Here is a 17,374-nt window from a genome sequence, read left to right on the forward strand (position 1 = left end):
TATTACATGATCACCAGCTTTCAAATTTTCAACAACTTCAATGCCTAAGCTTGGCTGTCCTGGAACTTGCTCAGTAGATTTACCTTGAATTCAGAGATCTGTGTATCCCTGTTTATTGAATGCTGGGATAAAAAGCATGGAAAAACCATGCCTGGACCTAAGCTTTCCTTCACCTAAAATTCTGCAGCAGGATGCCTTGAACCAGATATCTATTTGACTCTCATCTCCTGGGATTAACAGCATGTACCACCATGCCTGGACCTAAGAATTTCCATCTAGATGTTAAATTGAAAATTCAGAACAGTAATCACACTCCATCCCTTGTTAATTTGAAAAATATTTATATCTCCTTATGCCCACATGAAAAGAATAACCAGGTAACAATCATTCCTAATGTGATACAGTTCTCCTTACCAAAACTGCACATCCATAAGTTTAGCTGGATGGAATCTTGCCTTAACATCACCTTTCCCTTAATGCCATATAATATCTTTGATCACAAGATTTAAGTTCATTCAACATCCTGGTGAATCTTTCTTTTTCTTTCTTTCTTTTCTTTCTTTTCTTTCTTTCTTTCTTTCTTTCTTTCTTTCTTTCTTTCTTTCTTTCTTTCTTTCTTTCTTTCTTTCTTTCTTTCTTTCCTTCTTTCCTTCTTTCCTTCTTTCCTTCTTTCTTCCTTTCTTTCTTCCTTTCTTTCTTCATTTCTTTCCTTTCTTTCCTTCTTTCTTTTTTTTTTTTTTTTGAGACAGGGTTTATCTGTATGGCCCTGGCTGTGCTGGAACTCACTTTGTAGACCAGGCTGGCCTTGAATTAAGAAATCCGCCTGCATGTGCCTCCCGAGTGCTGGGATTAAAGGTGTGCACCACCATGCCCAGCGAGCCTTTTCTTATTGAACCTTACATTCTACATTTTTCCATTCTAAGATTATCCTTGATCAAAACAATCATCATGAGAGTAAACACAGGACAAAGGCTATGCTGGCTTTCCTTTTACTTCTTTTGCCAATGCATCACTCTTAAGACAAGGTCAAAAAGCAACAACATTCTTAAGCAAAACATTATAAAAACATATACAGAGTTCAAATCGCTCTCCAGTGCCTATGTGTTCCACATTTCTCCTTGCATGTCCAATTAAATTCAACTTAATATGTGTACAAATCCAATGTATTAAATTCCACATTGCTCCAAACAAAAACATGGCCAGGCGTATCATAGCAATACTTAAGTCTGTGGTACTAACTTCAGTCTTAGAAAGAATTTCCATTGCTCAGAAGACAAACTGTGACCAAGGCAACTGTTTTAAAGGTAAATATTTAATTGGGCCTGGCTTACAGTTTCAAATATTTAGTTTATTACCATTATAGCAGGAAGCATGGCAGCATGAAGGCAGCCATGATGCTAAAGAAGGAGCTGAGAATTCTGCATCTTCATGAGAAGGCTGGCAGGAAGAGACTATCTTCCAGCCAAACAGTAGGTGGGGCTGCTTTGTACTGGCCAAAGCTCCAAACACCACCACCCCAGTAATTCACTTCCTTCAAAAAAGTAACATCTATTCCTACAAGACACACCCACTAATAGTGCCACTGCTTAGGGCCAAGCATATTCAAATTAATACAGTTTACATCTACTATAAATACTTTCATACATTTAAATATGATTAGGACATGCAAGGCTTTACCACATTAGTTATATTGATAAGGTTTCTCTCTTGTATGTGTTCCTTTAGGTATTCAGAGACTACTGTGGCATGTAAAGGGTTTTCCAACTTGACTTCATTCACAAGTGTTGGGAGCCGACCCTAGGCTCACAAGAAACAGAGTACACCTGGGAGGCAGACTGGAGCTGAAAGAGAGAGAACTAGACGGTCAAGAGAAATAATGGAGCTAAGTCAAGGTTCCTAATCAAAGCTCAAATGTTTAATAGCAAATGCTTATAAAGGGGATGAGGCCCATTCCCACCAAACCATTCTTGGTGCCTGGAACCAGCTGCAGGTGATGACCTGCAGGACAGGGTGTAGTCTCTGTAATATCTCAGGGGCCTTTCAGCAGGTCGCAAATTCTTGAAAAAGAACAGTGGCAGTGGCTGAACAATATAGTGATCTAGGGAGTAAGGCTCCACCCCAGGTGGTCTAATTCTCAGTGGCAGCAAGGTCAAAGTCTGGATCAGCCTGCTTCAGGCTGGGAGAGCCTACTCAAAATATTTCTCTACATTATGTGTTCTTTTATGTCTTTGGAAACTATAGTGATAAGCATAGTCTTTTCCACATTCATTGCATTTATAAGTTCTCTCTAAAACGTGTGCTCCTTTAAGTGTTTGGAGTGTACAATGACATGCAAAGGCTTTAACACATTCATTTTAATCACAGGGCTTCTCTCAACTATGTGCTCATGAATGTAATTTGAGATGACTGTGATATGCAAAGGTTTTCTCATATCAATTACATTCATAAGGTTTCTCTCCTGCACAGTTTTTTGTATGTTTGGAGATGACTGTGGCCTGGAAAGGGTTTACCTTATTCATTATATTCATGCAGGTTTTCTGCCATATGTGTTCTTTTATGTATGGGGTGATGACTGTGTCACACAAGGGATTAGTACTCTGGAAAAATGGAAAGGGTTACTTTTTTGAATGTGTTCTTTTAAGTAGTTGCAGATGACAGTAAATTGCCAAGGTTTTTACCACAGTGATTACAATAATGAGGGTTCTCCCCAGTGTGCTTTACTTTGTATACATGTGAAGAATTAAGACATGCAAAGGCTTTGCTGCATTGACAACATTCATGAGGTTTCTCTCTTGTATGTGATCTTTTATGTCATTGCAGATGACTGTGACTTGAAATGCTTTACAACACTGATTACATTTATAAGGTTTCTCTCCTGTATGTGTACTTTTAGAATAATGGAGATTACAAAGTTGTGAAGTCTTTACCACATTGATTATATTCATGAGGTTTCTTTCCAGAATGGGATCTTTTATTTTTTGGAGACAAGTGGAACATGCAAAGACTTCATTACCACATTGCATACATTCATAAGGTTACTCTCCAAAATGGGTTGGTTCTTTTGTCTTTTTGAGATAATTACATTGTGAAAAGGCTTTTACCACATTGGTTACATTAAGATTTCTCTCCACTATGTGTTTTTTTATGTCTTTGTTGACTTCTCCCTTGTGAATAGTCTTTCCACATTGATAATTATCCTAAGATTACTCTCCAGTATGGGTTCTTTTATGACATTGGAGATGACTGGATGTAGCAAAGGCTTTACCACATTGATTACATTCATAAGGTTTCTCTCCAGTATGGGTTCTTTTATGATATCTGAGACTATTGTGACAGGAAAAGGCTTTACCACATTGATTACATTCATAAGTTTTCTCTCCAGTATGGGTTCTTTTATGATATCTGAGGCCACTGTGACAGGAAAAGGCTTTCCCACATTGATTACATTCATAAGGTTTCTCTCCAGTATGGGTTCTTTTATGACATTGGAGAAGATCTGGTCTTGCAAAGGCTTTCCCACATTGATTACATTCATAAGGTTTCTCTCCAGTATGGGTTGTTTTATGATGTTGGAGATAAGCAGGTCTTGCAAAGGCTTTACCACATTGATTACATTCATAAGGTTTTTCTCCAGTATGGGTTCTTTTATGATACCTGAGACTATTGTGACTGGAAAAGGCTTTCCCACATTGATTACATTCATAAGGTTTCTCTCCAGTATGGGTTCTTTTATGATATCTGAGACCACTGTGACAGGAAAAGGCTTTACCACATTGATTACATTTATAAGGTTTCTCTCCAGTATGGGTTCTTTTATGACATTGGAGATCAGCGGGTCTTGCAAAGGCTTTACCACATTGATTACATTCATAAGGTTTCTCTCCAGTATGGGTTTTTTTATGATATCTGAGATTACTGTGAGAGGAAAAGGCTTTACCACATTGATTACATTCATAAGGTTTCTCTCCAGTATGGTTTCTTTTGTGATATCTGAGACCACTGTGAGAGGAAAAGGCTTTCCCACATTGATTACATTCATAAGGTTTCTCTCCAGTATGGTTTCTTTTGTGATATCTGAGACCACTGTGAGAGGAAAAGGCTTTACCACATTGATTACATTCATAAGGTTTCTCTCCAGTATGGGTTCTTTTATGATACCTGAGACTATTGTGACTGGAAAAGGCTTTCCCACATTGATTACATTCATAAGGTTTCTCTCCAGTATGGGTTCTTTTATGATATCTGAGACCACTGTGACAGGAAAAGGCTTTACCACATTGATTACATTTATAAGGTTTCTCTCCAGTATGGGTTCTTTTATGACATTGGAGATCAGCGGGTCTTGCAAAGGCTTTACCACATTGATTACATTCATAAGGTTTCTCTCCAGTATGGTTTCTTTTATGATATCTGAGATTACTGTGAGAGGAAAAGGCTTTACCACATTGATTACATTCATAAGGTTTCTCTCCAGTATGGTTTCTTTTGTGATATCTGAGACCACTGTGAGAGGAAAAGGCTTTCCCACATTGATTACATTCATAAGGTTTCTCTCCAGTATGGTTTCTTTTGTGATATCTGAGACCACTGTGAGAGGAAAAGGCTTTACCACATTGATTACATTCATAAGGTTTCTCTCCAGTATGGGTTCTTTTATGACATTGGAGAAGATCGGGTCTTGCAAAGACTTTACCACATTGATTACATTCATAGAGTTTCTTCCACCTATGACTTCTAACATGCCTGGAATGATAATTGGCACATGTGAAAGCTTTAACACACTCATTACCTTTATCGATCATTTTATCTATATTAATTAATATTACAGGTTGGTCTAATAATAAAGAATTATCAGATCTTAAGCTTTTATCACTTTGCATGTTCATGGTGTTCTCCCTCTCTATGGGTTGTTTTGCCTCTTTGAAAACAGCGGTGATGGTAAGAGCATTTATAACATGGCTCATATATATATATATATATATATAACAACCTTTTTCTATATGAGATTTCTATATGACATATTTCCTGTACCTGAAGATCAATGAAACAAATCAGAGCCTTTTACAACTGATAGCATTCATAATTTCCCTGTAGTGTGAATCACAGCACATTAGCACTGTGAAGCAGGACAAACAGATGAATTTCCACATTTTTTCCTCGGTGTGACTTTGAAGATGTTCTCAGTAAAGTAAGAAAACCAAGTAATCAAAAACTCCTATCATGTTCAGAAAGTCTAACAAAGTCAGAAAACTACATATCTTCTCATTGTTCTGGAAAGAGGTGTGTTACTTTTTTCAATGTTCATAGACTCTTGATATACCCATTAAAAGAAGAACAAATGAAAGTTTTCCACATTGCATTCACAACAGTTGACATTTTGTTCCTTGTAGACATGCTATATATGGATTAAGGTTTCTCCACTCAACATTCTTGACTCTCATAAACTGACCTCTATAAAGTTAGGAATGAGTCTGCAAGAATATAAGTATCACCAACTTTACCTTGGAATATTTGCTTCCTAGAAGGTAATATGTATGTTCATATATATATATGCACACACACACACATCACTATTCAATGTCCAACATTTAAATATTATGAGACTATACAGAGTGGTAGTTCCATAGCATAGGTTAATGGAGCTACAAATCAAATAAAGGGATCTCTTAAGGCCTTGTTTCCTTGTTTCCATTCTTAGAGGAATGCCTTGGAACCACAAATCAGATAATAGACTCTAAGGTACAGGGACTAGCGAGAATATCATAATCATAGCTACAGGTAATGGACTGATATTTGACACTCTTGCTTTTCTTTAGAACTTCCAGAACTTATTACAATTTCTTCACAGACATATTTGTATCAGCTTGCACATGAAAATTACCTTGTATGTCTTTGAGAACTTTGACATGGTTCTTCAATATGATGGTCTTCCCATTTGTAGCCTAAAATACAGCAACAGAAAATGAATGATATGTTATTAGAAATTAGGAATAATTGAAGTTACTGTAAATTTTCACAGCTGTGAACCTGATTTATTCACCTCAATCTTACTTGTTCTCAATTTAAATAACAGAAGGTCATCAATAACCAAAACACATTTGTTCCCTTAATTTGAAAAGCAAGCCGGGCAGTGGTGGCGCATGCCTGTAATCCCAGCACTTGGGAGGCAGAGGCAGGCGGATTTCTGAGTTCGAGGCCAGCCTGGTCTACAAAGTGAGTTCCAGGACAGCCAGGGCTACACAGAGAAACCCTGTCTCGAAAAAACAAAAAAAAAAAAAAAAGAAAAGCAAAAGAAAATTAACAGCCTTACCTATAGAAGTAAGGTTCCAGTAGGTGTCCAACATAACATCTTTGTAGAGATTCATCTGGGAAGGATCCAGCAAATTCCATTCTTCTTTAGTGAAGTTCACATGCACATCGTCAAAAGTCACTGCATCCTAAAATATCCCAGAAACGTGTACAATACAAAGCATCACTACTTATGTCCTGACACAGAAGTTGTATTCTAATCACCATGTCTTTTTAGAAGGAAATTGAATTATAATGTTCACCTCTGTTGCTGTTGAACCTTTTGCCTAGGAGATAGCCTTGCAAGGGAAATGCCAATTGAGAGGGAGATTGCAAGGGGATACAGATCAACAGTACCAAGCCCACATCTGAGAAGCTGTACGAACAATTACTAACTACAAAAATATTGGACAAGATGGAGGTATTTGCTCAGCACTTTAATCCAGAGGCATAGGAAGGTGTATTTCCTCAAGCTGGAGGCCTGCATCATCTATGAAACCGATTCCAGGACAGCAAAAGTTACATATTAAGACTCTCACTCCCCCTGCAAATATCACCCAAGGAAGCAGAAATGATAGAAAGAACCCATAGTTCTGCACTGAAGTTCCTACAAAGAATTATACATTAACTGCAGTTCTGTATTCATCTTGCAGAAACATGAAGTACACCAGTTTAAATTGCAACATTAATAAAATTTTGCTAAAAGAGAATGAATTTTTAAAGAGTTACAAATTGACCAATTAAAATACTAGTAGTATAAATGTTGATCACAAATATGCAACATAGGGCAGGAGAGATAGCTCAGCTGGGGAAAGCTCTTGCTGGTCTTCCACATAATTGTGGTCAATATTTAGCATTTATGGGGACCAACAACTACCCATTACTTCAAGATCAGGAGTTTTGATACCACCTACTGACAACAGTAAAAATGAGGCACACATGATATTCATATTCATGCACACAGAAAAATAATTACATTTACTCAAAAATCAAAGAACAAACAAAAGAGTTAGGCAGATCATCATATACCCAGAATTCAATGACTCTGAAGCCTCAGGTAGTATTGGTGTCATGAGCATATGTCATCCTGGAAAATAGAATATAACCTATATATTTAGTCAAATTTCAAAATTGAAGATGTGGATAAAGAACTGCACGGAAGCATATGCTTATTGTACAAAAACATGATAGGTGTCTGATGTGGTGTCTATACCTACTAACAGGACAGAAAGGGTTTCACAGAGAAATTTTATCTCGAACAACAAAATCCAAAATAATAAAATTAAAAATATAAAACCACCAGGCTTGCAAAATAGTTTAGCATTGAATAGCAAATGTGTCTACTGTATCTTATGTGCTTTAGGGACAGAGAACAAATGGTGAATGTATGGGTGCATGAGAAGAAAGACCCTCACTCCCCTGCAAATGCCACCCAAGGAAACAAAAATGATAGAAAGAACCCATAGTTCTGCACTGAAGTTCTAACAAGGAATTATACATTAACTGCAGTTCTGTATTCATCTTGCAGAAACATGAGGTACACCGGTTTAAACCGTAACATTAATAAAAATTGCTAAAAATTTGAATTATGAAAATTATGAATCAGTTTAAACCACAACGCTGTAGACACAAAGAACATATTTGTCCTGTCAAAGAGAAATGCAGAGGCAAAGCTGGATCAGAGACTGAGGGAATGGCCAATGAAAACTTGCCCAAATAGAGACATATCCCATTTTATTTGTAACAACTAGAAACTGCAAACAATCCAGATGTCCCTCACCCGAAATACGTATACAGAAAATGTGGTTTATTTACAAAATGGAATACTAATAAGCTATTAAAAACAAGGACATCATGAATTTTCCAGACCAATGGATACAGGTAGAAACTATCATCCTGAGTGAGGTAACCCAGAAACAAAATGACATGAATATATGTACTCACTTACAAGTGAACATTAACCATAAAGTACAGGATATCCACACTATATTCCATAGAATCAAAGAAGCTAAACAAGAAGAAAAGCCCTAATGAGCATTGTTGAATCTCATTCAAAAGGGGAATAAAACAGTCAGAGGAGGCAGATGGAAGAAAGAGAGAGAAGTGGATGGGAGAGTGGATAAGTAAGGGGAAGGGAGAGTGGCCAGGAAAAGGTGTTGTGAGAGACAAGAGATGGTCAGAGGGTCAGGAATATGAATGGAATTCTGCACCTTAACGGGGAGGGGTATGGAAGGGTGGGGAATTTTTAGGGTGTGCCAGAGACCAGGAATGAGAGGTCACCAAGGATAATATGGGGATAATCTTAGTTGAGATGCATGGCATAGAGTTATGGACCCTCAAGAGGCCACATCATGCTACCAGGAAGGACCTCTAGTGGAGAATTAAGCATAGTGAATGAACCAAATACATTTGCTCCCAAAATTGGTCCTGTCTACAAGAAATGCAGGCACAAAGATGGAGCAGAGACTGAGGGAATGGACAAATGATAAATAGTAGTATAGTAGGTATAGACAAATCTGACCAACTTGAAACCCATCCCATGGGCAAGCACCAATCCTGACATTAGTGACGGTCCTTTGTTATACTTGCAGACAATAGCTTAGCATAACTGTCCTCTGAGAGTCTCCATCTAGCACCTGACTGAAACAGATGCAGAGACCCACAGCCTATCATTGGACAGGGCTCAGGGAGTCTTTTGGAAGAGTTGGGGGAAAGGATTGAGGGCCTGCAAAGGAACAGGAAGTCTATTAGAAGATCCAGCAAGTCAACTAACCTGTACACTAGGAGATTCTCAGAGAGTGACTCACCAGCCAAAGAGCAAACACAGGGTGGGCCAAGGCCCCACCATATATGTAGTAAATGTGCTTCAGTCTTCACATGGGTCCTGGAACAAATAGAGTGGGGGATGTCCCTTAAGGAGTTGTCTGTCTGTCCAACCTGTTCCTCTAACTTGGCTGCCTAGTCTGACCTCAGTAGCAGAGACCTGACTTGTCATGTTTGGGGGATACTCAGGTGGTCCCCACTCTCCCTGGGTAGATGAAAAGGAGTTAAGGATGAGGGACTGTGTAATGTGGAAAGGGGAGGGGGTTGCAATTGGAATGTATATTGAATAAATATATAAATGGGAAAAGTGAACAAATACATATAAATAGAATAAAAATATACAAATCAGGCAGTTATTTTTAAACTTTTCCCTACTCAATATCTCATAGAAAAACCTGAATAAGAAATATTTTTGGCCAAAATGTTACACAAATGACCTCTAGCTAAAGTTTTCAGAGTTGATTTCCCATGGACATACTGTGACCTCCACTTCCTCTGGCTGCATTAATGCCAACACTCGAATCTTTCAGGTTCTATGACTACCACTGTTAAGCTCCATCTACAGCTTTCTATGACTTTTGACATCTCAATTTTTGATATTTTCCACATTCCTCCAAAAGAGAACATAGATTCTGTCCAGCAGCAAAATCACCTTTTTATACCAATTTTTGTTGTTGTCGTTCTAACTTGCTACTCTGTTGCTGAATAGACTCCTGCAAGCAAAAGTATCTCAGACACTAGATGGTTGTGGTACATGGTTCGGTCAGATCACGGTCCACCATTCTGGAAAGTTAGAATAGAAACTGGAGCTAGAATATGAAGGAAAAAATAATGAAGAACAAACACTGTTTCTTGGCTTGTTCTCTTACTTGGTCACTGTCCTATGCCCAGCTAGCTCTCATCCAGCCCAGGCCCACTTCCTTAAGAATATTGCCTCCCTCAGTAGAAAAGCCTTCCCAAAATACCATCAACACTATCTCTCACAGACATAGCAACCAGCCATTCTGATGAGGGCACACCTTCAATTGAGGTTCCTTAATATGTCTGTAGCTCTGAAATTTTGAGAACTGAAGACAATTATGACATGGAGACAATAATAAATGAGGAAATTGTAAAAGCCCAAAACCAATGTGCTAACCATGTCAATTACAGGAGCCCCTGCCACCAAAAGAGAGAGGTGGAGTTGTGGCTGAGCCAGGAAAAAATGGGGAGGTCACCTGGCTTAGAGCAGGGCAGGATACAGTGGAATGAGGAGTTCAGAGGCTTTGCTGCTCTGGTGTGAGGTATCTTTAACCCCTCGTTCCCTGGCTAGTGCTACCAAAGAGGTGGCTAAAGCAGCTGGAAGGTGAACAGAGAAGCACATTGCACCCCAAGCCTAGAAATAACACTGCTGGTCTAATGAGATATGTTAACTTTGTTGCAGTGGATGAAGAACAACTTTCCCTCTAATGACAGTTCCGAGTCCAAAACTACAGAGTCACATATGGAATGGGAACAGGGTTGATCAGGAGGGGGAAAATGAGGTCTTTGTCCTTTCCACCCTGTAAAACAGGGTAGGGAGAGCCTGATTTTGCCCTGGATTGGGTCTCCAAGAGCTCTCTATAATGGGCAATCTAGTGGGTGTAGGTCCTCTTAGGAAGAAGGATTTAACCCCATATGATGATTTAGTAACTAAATCAATTGGGATGGAAAAACATCTTATTTCCTCTATCTCAGTCACAGAATAATAAAGTACCACACACGAGAGAAAATCACAAGGTGTCGGTAAAGGCTACCCAGCAGATTCATACATGTGTACAGAGGAGAAGATGAAGACAGGATGGCAGCTGTGACTCATGAAGCAGGGTTTCAAGTCTGCTCTAACCTTCCAAGCACTTTAGACCAAGGGCGCACCATCCTCTATACCAGACTATGGAACATCTTCCAAGGCCCTGTGGCTACAACTCTCCAGTGCACCCACTGTACCATGGTTCCAAGTTCACTTTAGTCATCTCCCTCCACGAATAATCAAGAAAAATAGGAAAAACAAGACACACGGATACAAATGTGACAGACAAGCCATTGATACAAAGAACAACAATGACACATTCTAACAGCTGGCTTTTCAACACCTGTGTTCTGAGTCCTGGAGGTCCTGGAGTTTCAGTCAACACACCAAGATATTATACCCAAGTCACAGGAACCTCAATGACAACCAAGGATCTTATTGCAATGCAAACACACAAGGTTTTTTATTATGGGCTCAGTAACAAGGTCTGACACCAGTCAACCTGGCATCGGGTCCAAAATGAGAGACCAAGTCTAGAGGTGCTGGATATATATTGTAGTTACAGCAAGGCTGGGGAATTTCCATACAGGTCAGCAACCTAGTATTTTGAAAACTGTATATCTGGCATAATCTGCAGGAACCAAACATGAGGCAAAAACTATCTGACAACCATGATGGCTAAGGTAACATTTTTTTCCCTTCAAACTGTATTAGTTATCTATATGTAGCTTGACCCTGTTGCTGTACCTTCACTGGCTGCTCATAGGATGTTTGCTCAAGTGTTCTTTTTGCACTCTCAAAAACGCAATTGGTTGAGCTTTACAACTCACCCTGTGCCTGAGCCCATTATTATTGGAAAATACTCCTGTTCATCGACAAGCCATGCCTGCCAGTAGATTAGGTAATTTGACCAAAGTCCTACCTCACTATCTGTTACTGCAGACCCTAATATCAGTGCCTGCCAGTAGACTAGGTAATGTGTCCAAAGCCCTACCCCACTATCTGTTACTGCAGACCCTAATATAAGTGCCTGCCAGTAGACTAGGTAATGTGTCCAAAGACCTACCCCACTATGTTACTGCAGACCCTAATATCAGTTGCCCTTACCACTGGACAAAATACCAGTACAAGTTTCCTCTCCCCCTGTGCATGCCTCCTATAGCTACCACAGATAATCCCCACCTACCCTTCCTTTCCTGCCTCATCCTTCTGCTCAGCCCCCACTTGGGCAGACACATACTGCTCAACCTCATGCCATGCCTGAAAGGACACAAAGTAAGCTTCCATAGATCTACCACACTATGTGCTATCCCAGATGTAATTTTCACAGTTGTCCCTAGCACTTTACCAAACAGCAAAGGCAGCTTAACATCTCTCATGTCTATGTCTCCTTGTGGGTTGCTAAGATCATCTCTTTCTGCCTGCCTCTTTTTCCACCTTCCAACATTAGTAAGCATTCCCTCTTGAACATACCCTCCAAACAGGACCGTTAAAGAGGCAACCCTTAGTCAACACTGTGAAAATCCAGTTATCAGCGGGCATGGTGGCGCACACATTTAATCCCAGCACTTGGGAGGCAGAGGCAGGCGTATTTTGAGTTCAAGGCCAACCTAGTCTACAGAGTGAATTCCAGTACAGCCAGGGCTACACAGAGAAACCCTGTCTCAGAAAACCAAAAATAAATAAATAAATAAATCCATATATCAACCAGTAACCCAGGTATAAAACTCCCACCCAAACAACACAAACCCAGAAAGCAAATCACCTCAAACATAGAGGCCTAGACACCTGCAAATGAATATAATGAATAGCCAGGAAAATATATCACCAAGTAATCCAAGCTATCCTATCACAGTAGGTCCTGAGCAATTAAAACATGCAATAGATTCAGTGGAAAAATGGTTGTTTTGGGGAAGGGAAAGGAGTGAAAACATGGGGGAAGGTATAGCTGTGCACAAAAAAGCTTTAGACAGGCACACAGACAGAGAGCTGAGAGAGACAGCCACAAGGGTAGGGAAATAGAATGGGGTGGGGGGAGCTTGTGCAGAGAACAGAGACAGGGAACAAAGCACAGAGCTGCAGTAGCTGGTGGTTCATGTATATAAAGCACACCTGACAACAGCCCCAGGTGATGGAGACAGGTAACAACTTAAGCATTTGCTAATTCCCTAAGAGAAAGCCATTGAATTTGCTGTACACTGACAACCACAGAGGCAAGGTTCACCCATGGGCCAGGAAGGGAAGAGAGACTCTCAGGCATTAAAGATAGAAAACAATGATAAATTGGTCAAAAAATATGGATTCCAAATGTTTCCTGGCATTAAATATCCAGGAATTCTGCAGCATATGAGAAGGTGAAAAGTAGAAATTCTTGGAATAGAAGAAGAATATCAGCTCAAAAGTCTAGAAAATATTTTCAATGAAATCATAAATGAAAAATTTTCTAAACTAAAAAAGAAAATACCTATTAAAGGACAAGAAGCATCCAAAATTGCAAATAGATTGGACCAAAAAAGTCCTTTTGCCACATAACAGTCAAACCTCTAAACATATAAATCAAAGAAATATGAAAAACTGCAACAGAAAGAAACTAAAAGCTAAACAAAACAAAAACAAGTAATGTATGGAAGCAGACCTATTAGCTTCATATCTGTCTTCTCAATGTCTACTAGAAAAGACAAAAGTGTTTGGAAGGTATTGTGCTGCAGAGTCAAAGAAACCACCCATATTTCTACAAGAAAGCAACTGGTACAAATGTTTTGGACAGATTCAGAATCAGCTATGATAATGAAGTTATTCAGAGGTCACTGCCTGAGACCTCACAGGTGGTCCCATCTGGGTGATGCTTTCATGCAGCCCCAGAAAGGACCCACCACCCCTGCTCTCACTCCTCAACCACCTGCCCCTACCCATTGTGGGCAGTGATCCTGTGCTCACCATGTCTAAATCTCAGAGCTTCCTGAGGTCCCCTCAATGCACCCAACAGCAGATCTCAGAGCAGGACACAGAGGACCATTCAAGCCTGCAACAGCAACAGCGAACTCCTAGAAAGGCATCCGGAAGATCCCGCCTCTTTGTCTGACAGGCATGTCTGCCTGGAGACCTTGATTGGCCAGTGAGTCTTACCCCTCCGCAAAGTTAAGGTGTGCTTCCTGTCGAAGGCTGGAGCTTTTCCAGACCTCAGAATCCCTTTTCAGCTCATTAGCATTTGTGCTTGCCCTGGGGGGGGGGGGGGGAATCCACCATTCCAGCTCAGGCTATTCTGCTGCCAGCTCCTCCCCTCTGTGAGCAATAATCCTGACTTCAGACCTTGCCTGAACATTCTCCATAGCACTTGCCTTCTTTTTCCTGAAATCAAGGTGAGTAGCTTCAATAGCCCATTATTCTAGCTGCATTGTAGGTATCAATCTGACCCAGGAATGGAAGGGTGCCCAGGCTATTAACATTAAAAAGGAATTTTAGAAAACAGGAGGCTTTTTAAAATATATGTAGATTGCCAAGAGAAACTATAGCCCAGATTAAAGATGGATCTAAACATCTCAAAAGATCAATATTAAGAAAGGGTTTCTCACCTCAAAAGGTATAATTAAGAAATATCCCCCACAGTAAGCAGGGTTAGAATTAGGATTAGGTGATTAGAGGGTTATGGTAAGGATTAGGATAAGGGTTGTTGATTCCCTCCTTGTGAACATTTTCCTGAAATCATAACCTTTCAGATTAAGCAGATTCTGCAATTTATTGGATAGTTTAAAGGCAACAACATCAGAATTGATGTATTATCACATAAATACAGTGGTATATTTACAGAGTGTTGTACACGCCCCCTTTGGAAAATGGAATTAGACTAAGTAATAGTGTGCTTTAATAACAAGACTTGGGCTAGAGGCAGATAGAGCTCTGACCTAAGAAGCCAGCTGAGAGGCAGAGGCAGGTCCAGGTCAGCCAGTCTGTGTAAAGGTTCCTCTGGTGAACCATCCCTTTGTTGAAAGTTAAAGTCTGTACTAAAAAGTTATGATTCATGGAATCTGTTTGATGTGGAAATAGAATCGTGGTTGGAGCTGATGTTGGCAATTTAAGACCTGTTGACTAAGTGAGTGAACAAAATTTGCTAATATCATTTAATGACCTGCATGCTTTGTCTTTACCCTGACTCATTCCTTACTGGTAGGATCAATCTTTTCAGTGTTTGGGTTATGGTTCAATGAGCCAGAAAAGTAACTTTGTAGTTTCAGAATGTCATCCAACTGAATATTTACTTTATTGTAAATAATGGTGAACAGTGGTCAATAAATAGTTTTATATTCCTTTAAAAAAAAGAGTTTAGTTCTGCTAGACCAGGAGATGATATTCATACTGGACACTATCTTCACTCATAGAAGAATAACATATCTGTGCTTTTGAAGATGAAATATAGACATATGAATGATTATTCAGACATTAAATACTTTAATAATTTAAATAATATTTATAACCAGTAAGGCCTCATTGAAAACAAATGAATGTACAAAGATTGGAAGATCATCAAAAGGCTTGTCTTTTATCATCTAAATTAAACAACAACCATTTTCATACTTTCAGCTCTGTTGAATTAAAATAATCACAGCAGGCCTTTTTAAATATCACTAAAACTCTACAAAATAAGAGGACGTGGTTGGCCAATATTTGTATAATTTGGAAGGGGAATAACTACTTATAATGTAATTTTCCTCAGATATACTGAATAAAGTATTTGTAATTTACCAATTGCAGGATATCTATAGTCTCATAAGAAAAACTTTGTCAATTTGCTGTAATTTCACTTTTATCTTAGGGTGTTCTTTGACAATTTTAAAATGTGGTACCATTGATAACTTAGAAAGAGGGAATATGTATTGCTTATTCCCAACCCCTGAATAAATATTCTCACAGTACTTTGTGAATTTATATGTTAAATCTATTGTAACTTATGGTATTATCCTGCTCCCATTAGTGGGGGTATTGCACTGTGACAGGGGACTTGCCTTGTCTAACATTCATGTCTCAACTTGCCAACCAGGAAGTCAGTTGCCCACATGCACATCTCCACATGCACATGCCCACATGCCAAGTAGGATGTCAGTTCCTGGGAAAGTCTTGGAACTTACACTTTACTAGAACCCAGCAAATTGGTGCAGGTGTCTCTCTTAGGTTGGGGATCCATTCCCAGGGCAGCTTATAAGAGCAAAATCCATAAAAGTGCATACATGGGTGGGTGCAGGAAATGCTGCTGAGTGGTCTGTTCCAGTCCAAAGCTTATTCTGAGTAACTATAGAACAAAGGAAGCAGTTTGACCAGCTTCTATTGTGATTGGTTTTCTGAGGACACAGAACGAAACAGAATAGATAATCAACTCTTGGAGTAACTGCAGAAGCAACATATGACAATGTGTCCTTGTAATATTAATAACAGCACAAAATGGCAGGCTAGCCAGGTAAGAGTTACCTAGTCCTTAACTAATCTGACCTAGGCCTTCACAATACATCTAGGTCTTACTATTTGACCTAGACCTTAACTGCCAGCAGCTTTGCCCTCTGAGCCACCGCATGCACATGCATGTATAGATGGATGAATATATTTTCTGTATTTATTTATTCATTTATGAGAGGCAAAGTCTCTCTACATGGTGCCAAAACATATTAGATAGTCCAGGCAGGCCTTTCAAGTGAGTCCTGCCTCTGCCTCTACCTCCCCAGTGCTGAGATCAAAGGACACCTTCCTTTTATTTTACCTTTCTTTCATTCTAGGGAGGTTGTGTGTGTGTGTGTGTGTGTGTTTGATTTCTTGTTCTGTCAGTGTATTGGCAGCAGAATGTTGACCCCAGAAACCTTTTTGGTTTTGATTTTATAGTTATTATCTATTTAATTTAATTTCAAAATATATCCATGTGTGTGTGTTCGTGTGTGTTGCATGTGGTGGGTGGGTGTGTTGTGACTGTGTGCATTGGTGTGATAGTAGGAACCTGTATGTGTGTATGTTGTGTATGCATGTTGTGTATGTATGATAGTGCAGGCATATGATGAAGGTCAGGGGTGGATGGCATCCAAACTCTGTGTATAGGACCATGCATTTAGTTCCATTTATTGTATGTATGTATCTATGTATGTATGCATGCATGTTTATTTGTATGTGTGTTATTACTTAGTTTTTATTTATTTGATCCCACGGCGCCCCAGCCCATGCCATCACTCTACCCACAGCCCCGCCCTGCGCAGGTGCGGCCCCGCCCCAAGCCCCTACACCCACGTCCCCCCACCCCACCCCCGCACTGGGCCCCGCGCAAGATTAACCTGCGCATTTTTAGACTCTGGTGGCGACAGCGGGAGCGGGGAAGCGTGACCCTCTGACACCCCGCGTCACTCCACAGTCCTCTTCCCGGTTACTCACAGGGGTGCGGGAGCGCCCACTGCTGTCGGGAAGCACCCTCGCCTTCTTCCCCCTCCCCTCGTGGCCCCGTGACGTCACACACAGCCTCCTTAG

General features: G+C 39.9%; 1 protein-coding gene across 1 annotated transcript; it reads right to left on the reverse strand.

The window, feature by feature from the left end:
- Positions 1-973: 973 nt before the first annotated feature.
- On the reverse strand, positions 974-13,927 carry Gm7762 (predicted gene 7762). Its single transcript, NM_001371118.1, has 4 exons — positions 13,817-13,927; positions 6,311-6,437; positions 5,882-5,942; positions 974-1,841 (listed from the first exon to the last, which is right to left on the reverse strand). Exons 1-4 carry the CDS (start codon positions 13,817-13,819, stop codon positions 1,772-1,774), a joined length of 261 nt encoding a protein of 86 aa, NP_001358047.1. The 5' UTR covers positions 13,820-13,927; the 3' UTR covers positions 974-1,771.
- Positions 13,928-17,374: the final 3,447 nt, after the last annotated feature.

This window comes from Mus musculus, chromosome 13, assembly GCF_000001635.26.
Source record: "Mus musculus strain C57BL/6J chromosome 13, GRCm38.p6 C57BL/6J".
NCBI lineage: Eukaryota > Metazoa > Chordata > Mammalia > Rodentia > Muridae > Mus > Mus musculus.

Bases quoted from the DNA above. Each gene is read 5' to 3' on its own strand.
- Gm7762 (NM_001371118.1), bottom strand. The intron at 5,943-6,310 runs GTAAGGCTGTTA...GCTGTATTTTAG, and splicing joins CTGGAACCTTACTTCTATAG to GCTACAAATGGGAAGACCAT. The intron at 1,842-5,881 runs GTAATTTTCATG...TCTCTCTTTCAG, and splicing joins AGTTCTCAAAGACATACAAG to CTCCAGTCTGCCTCCCAGGT.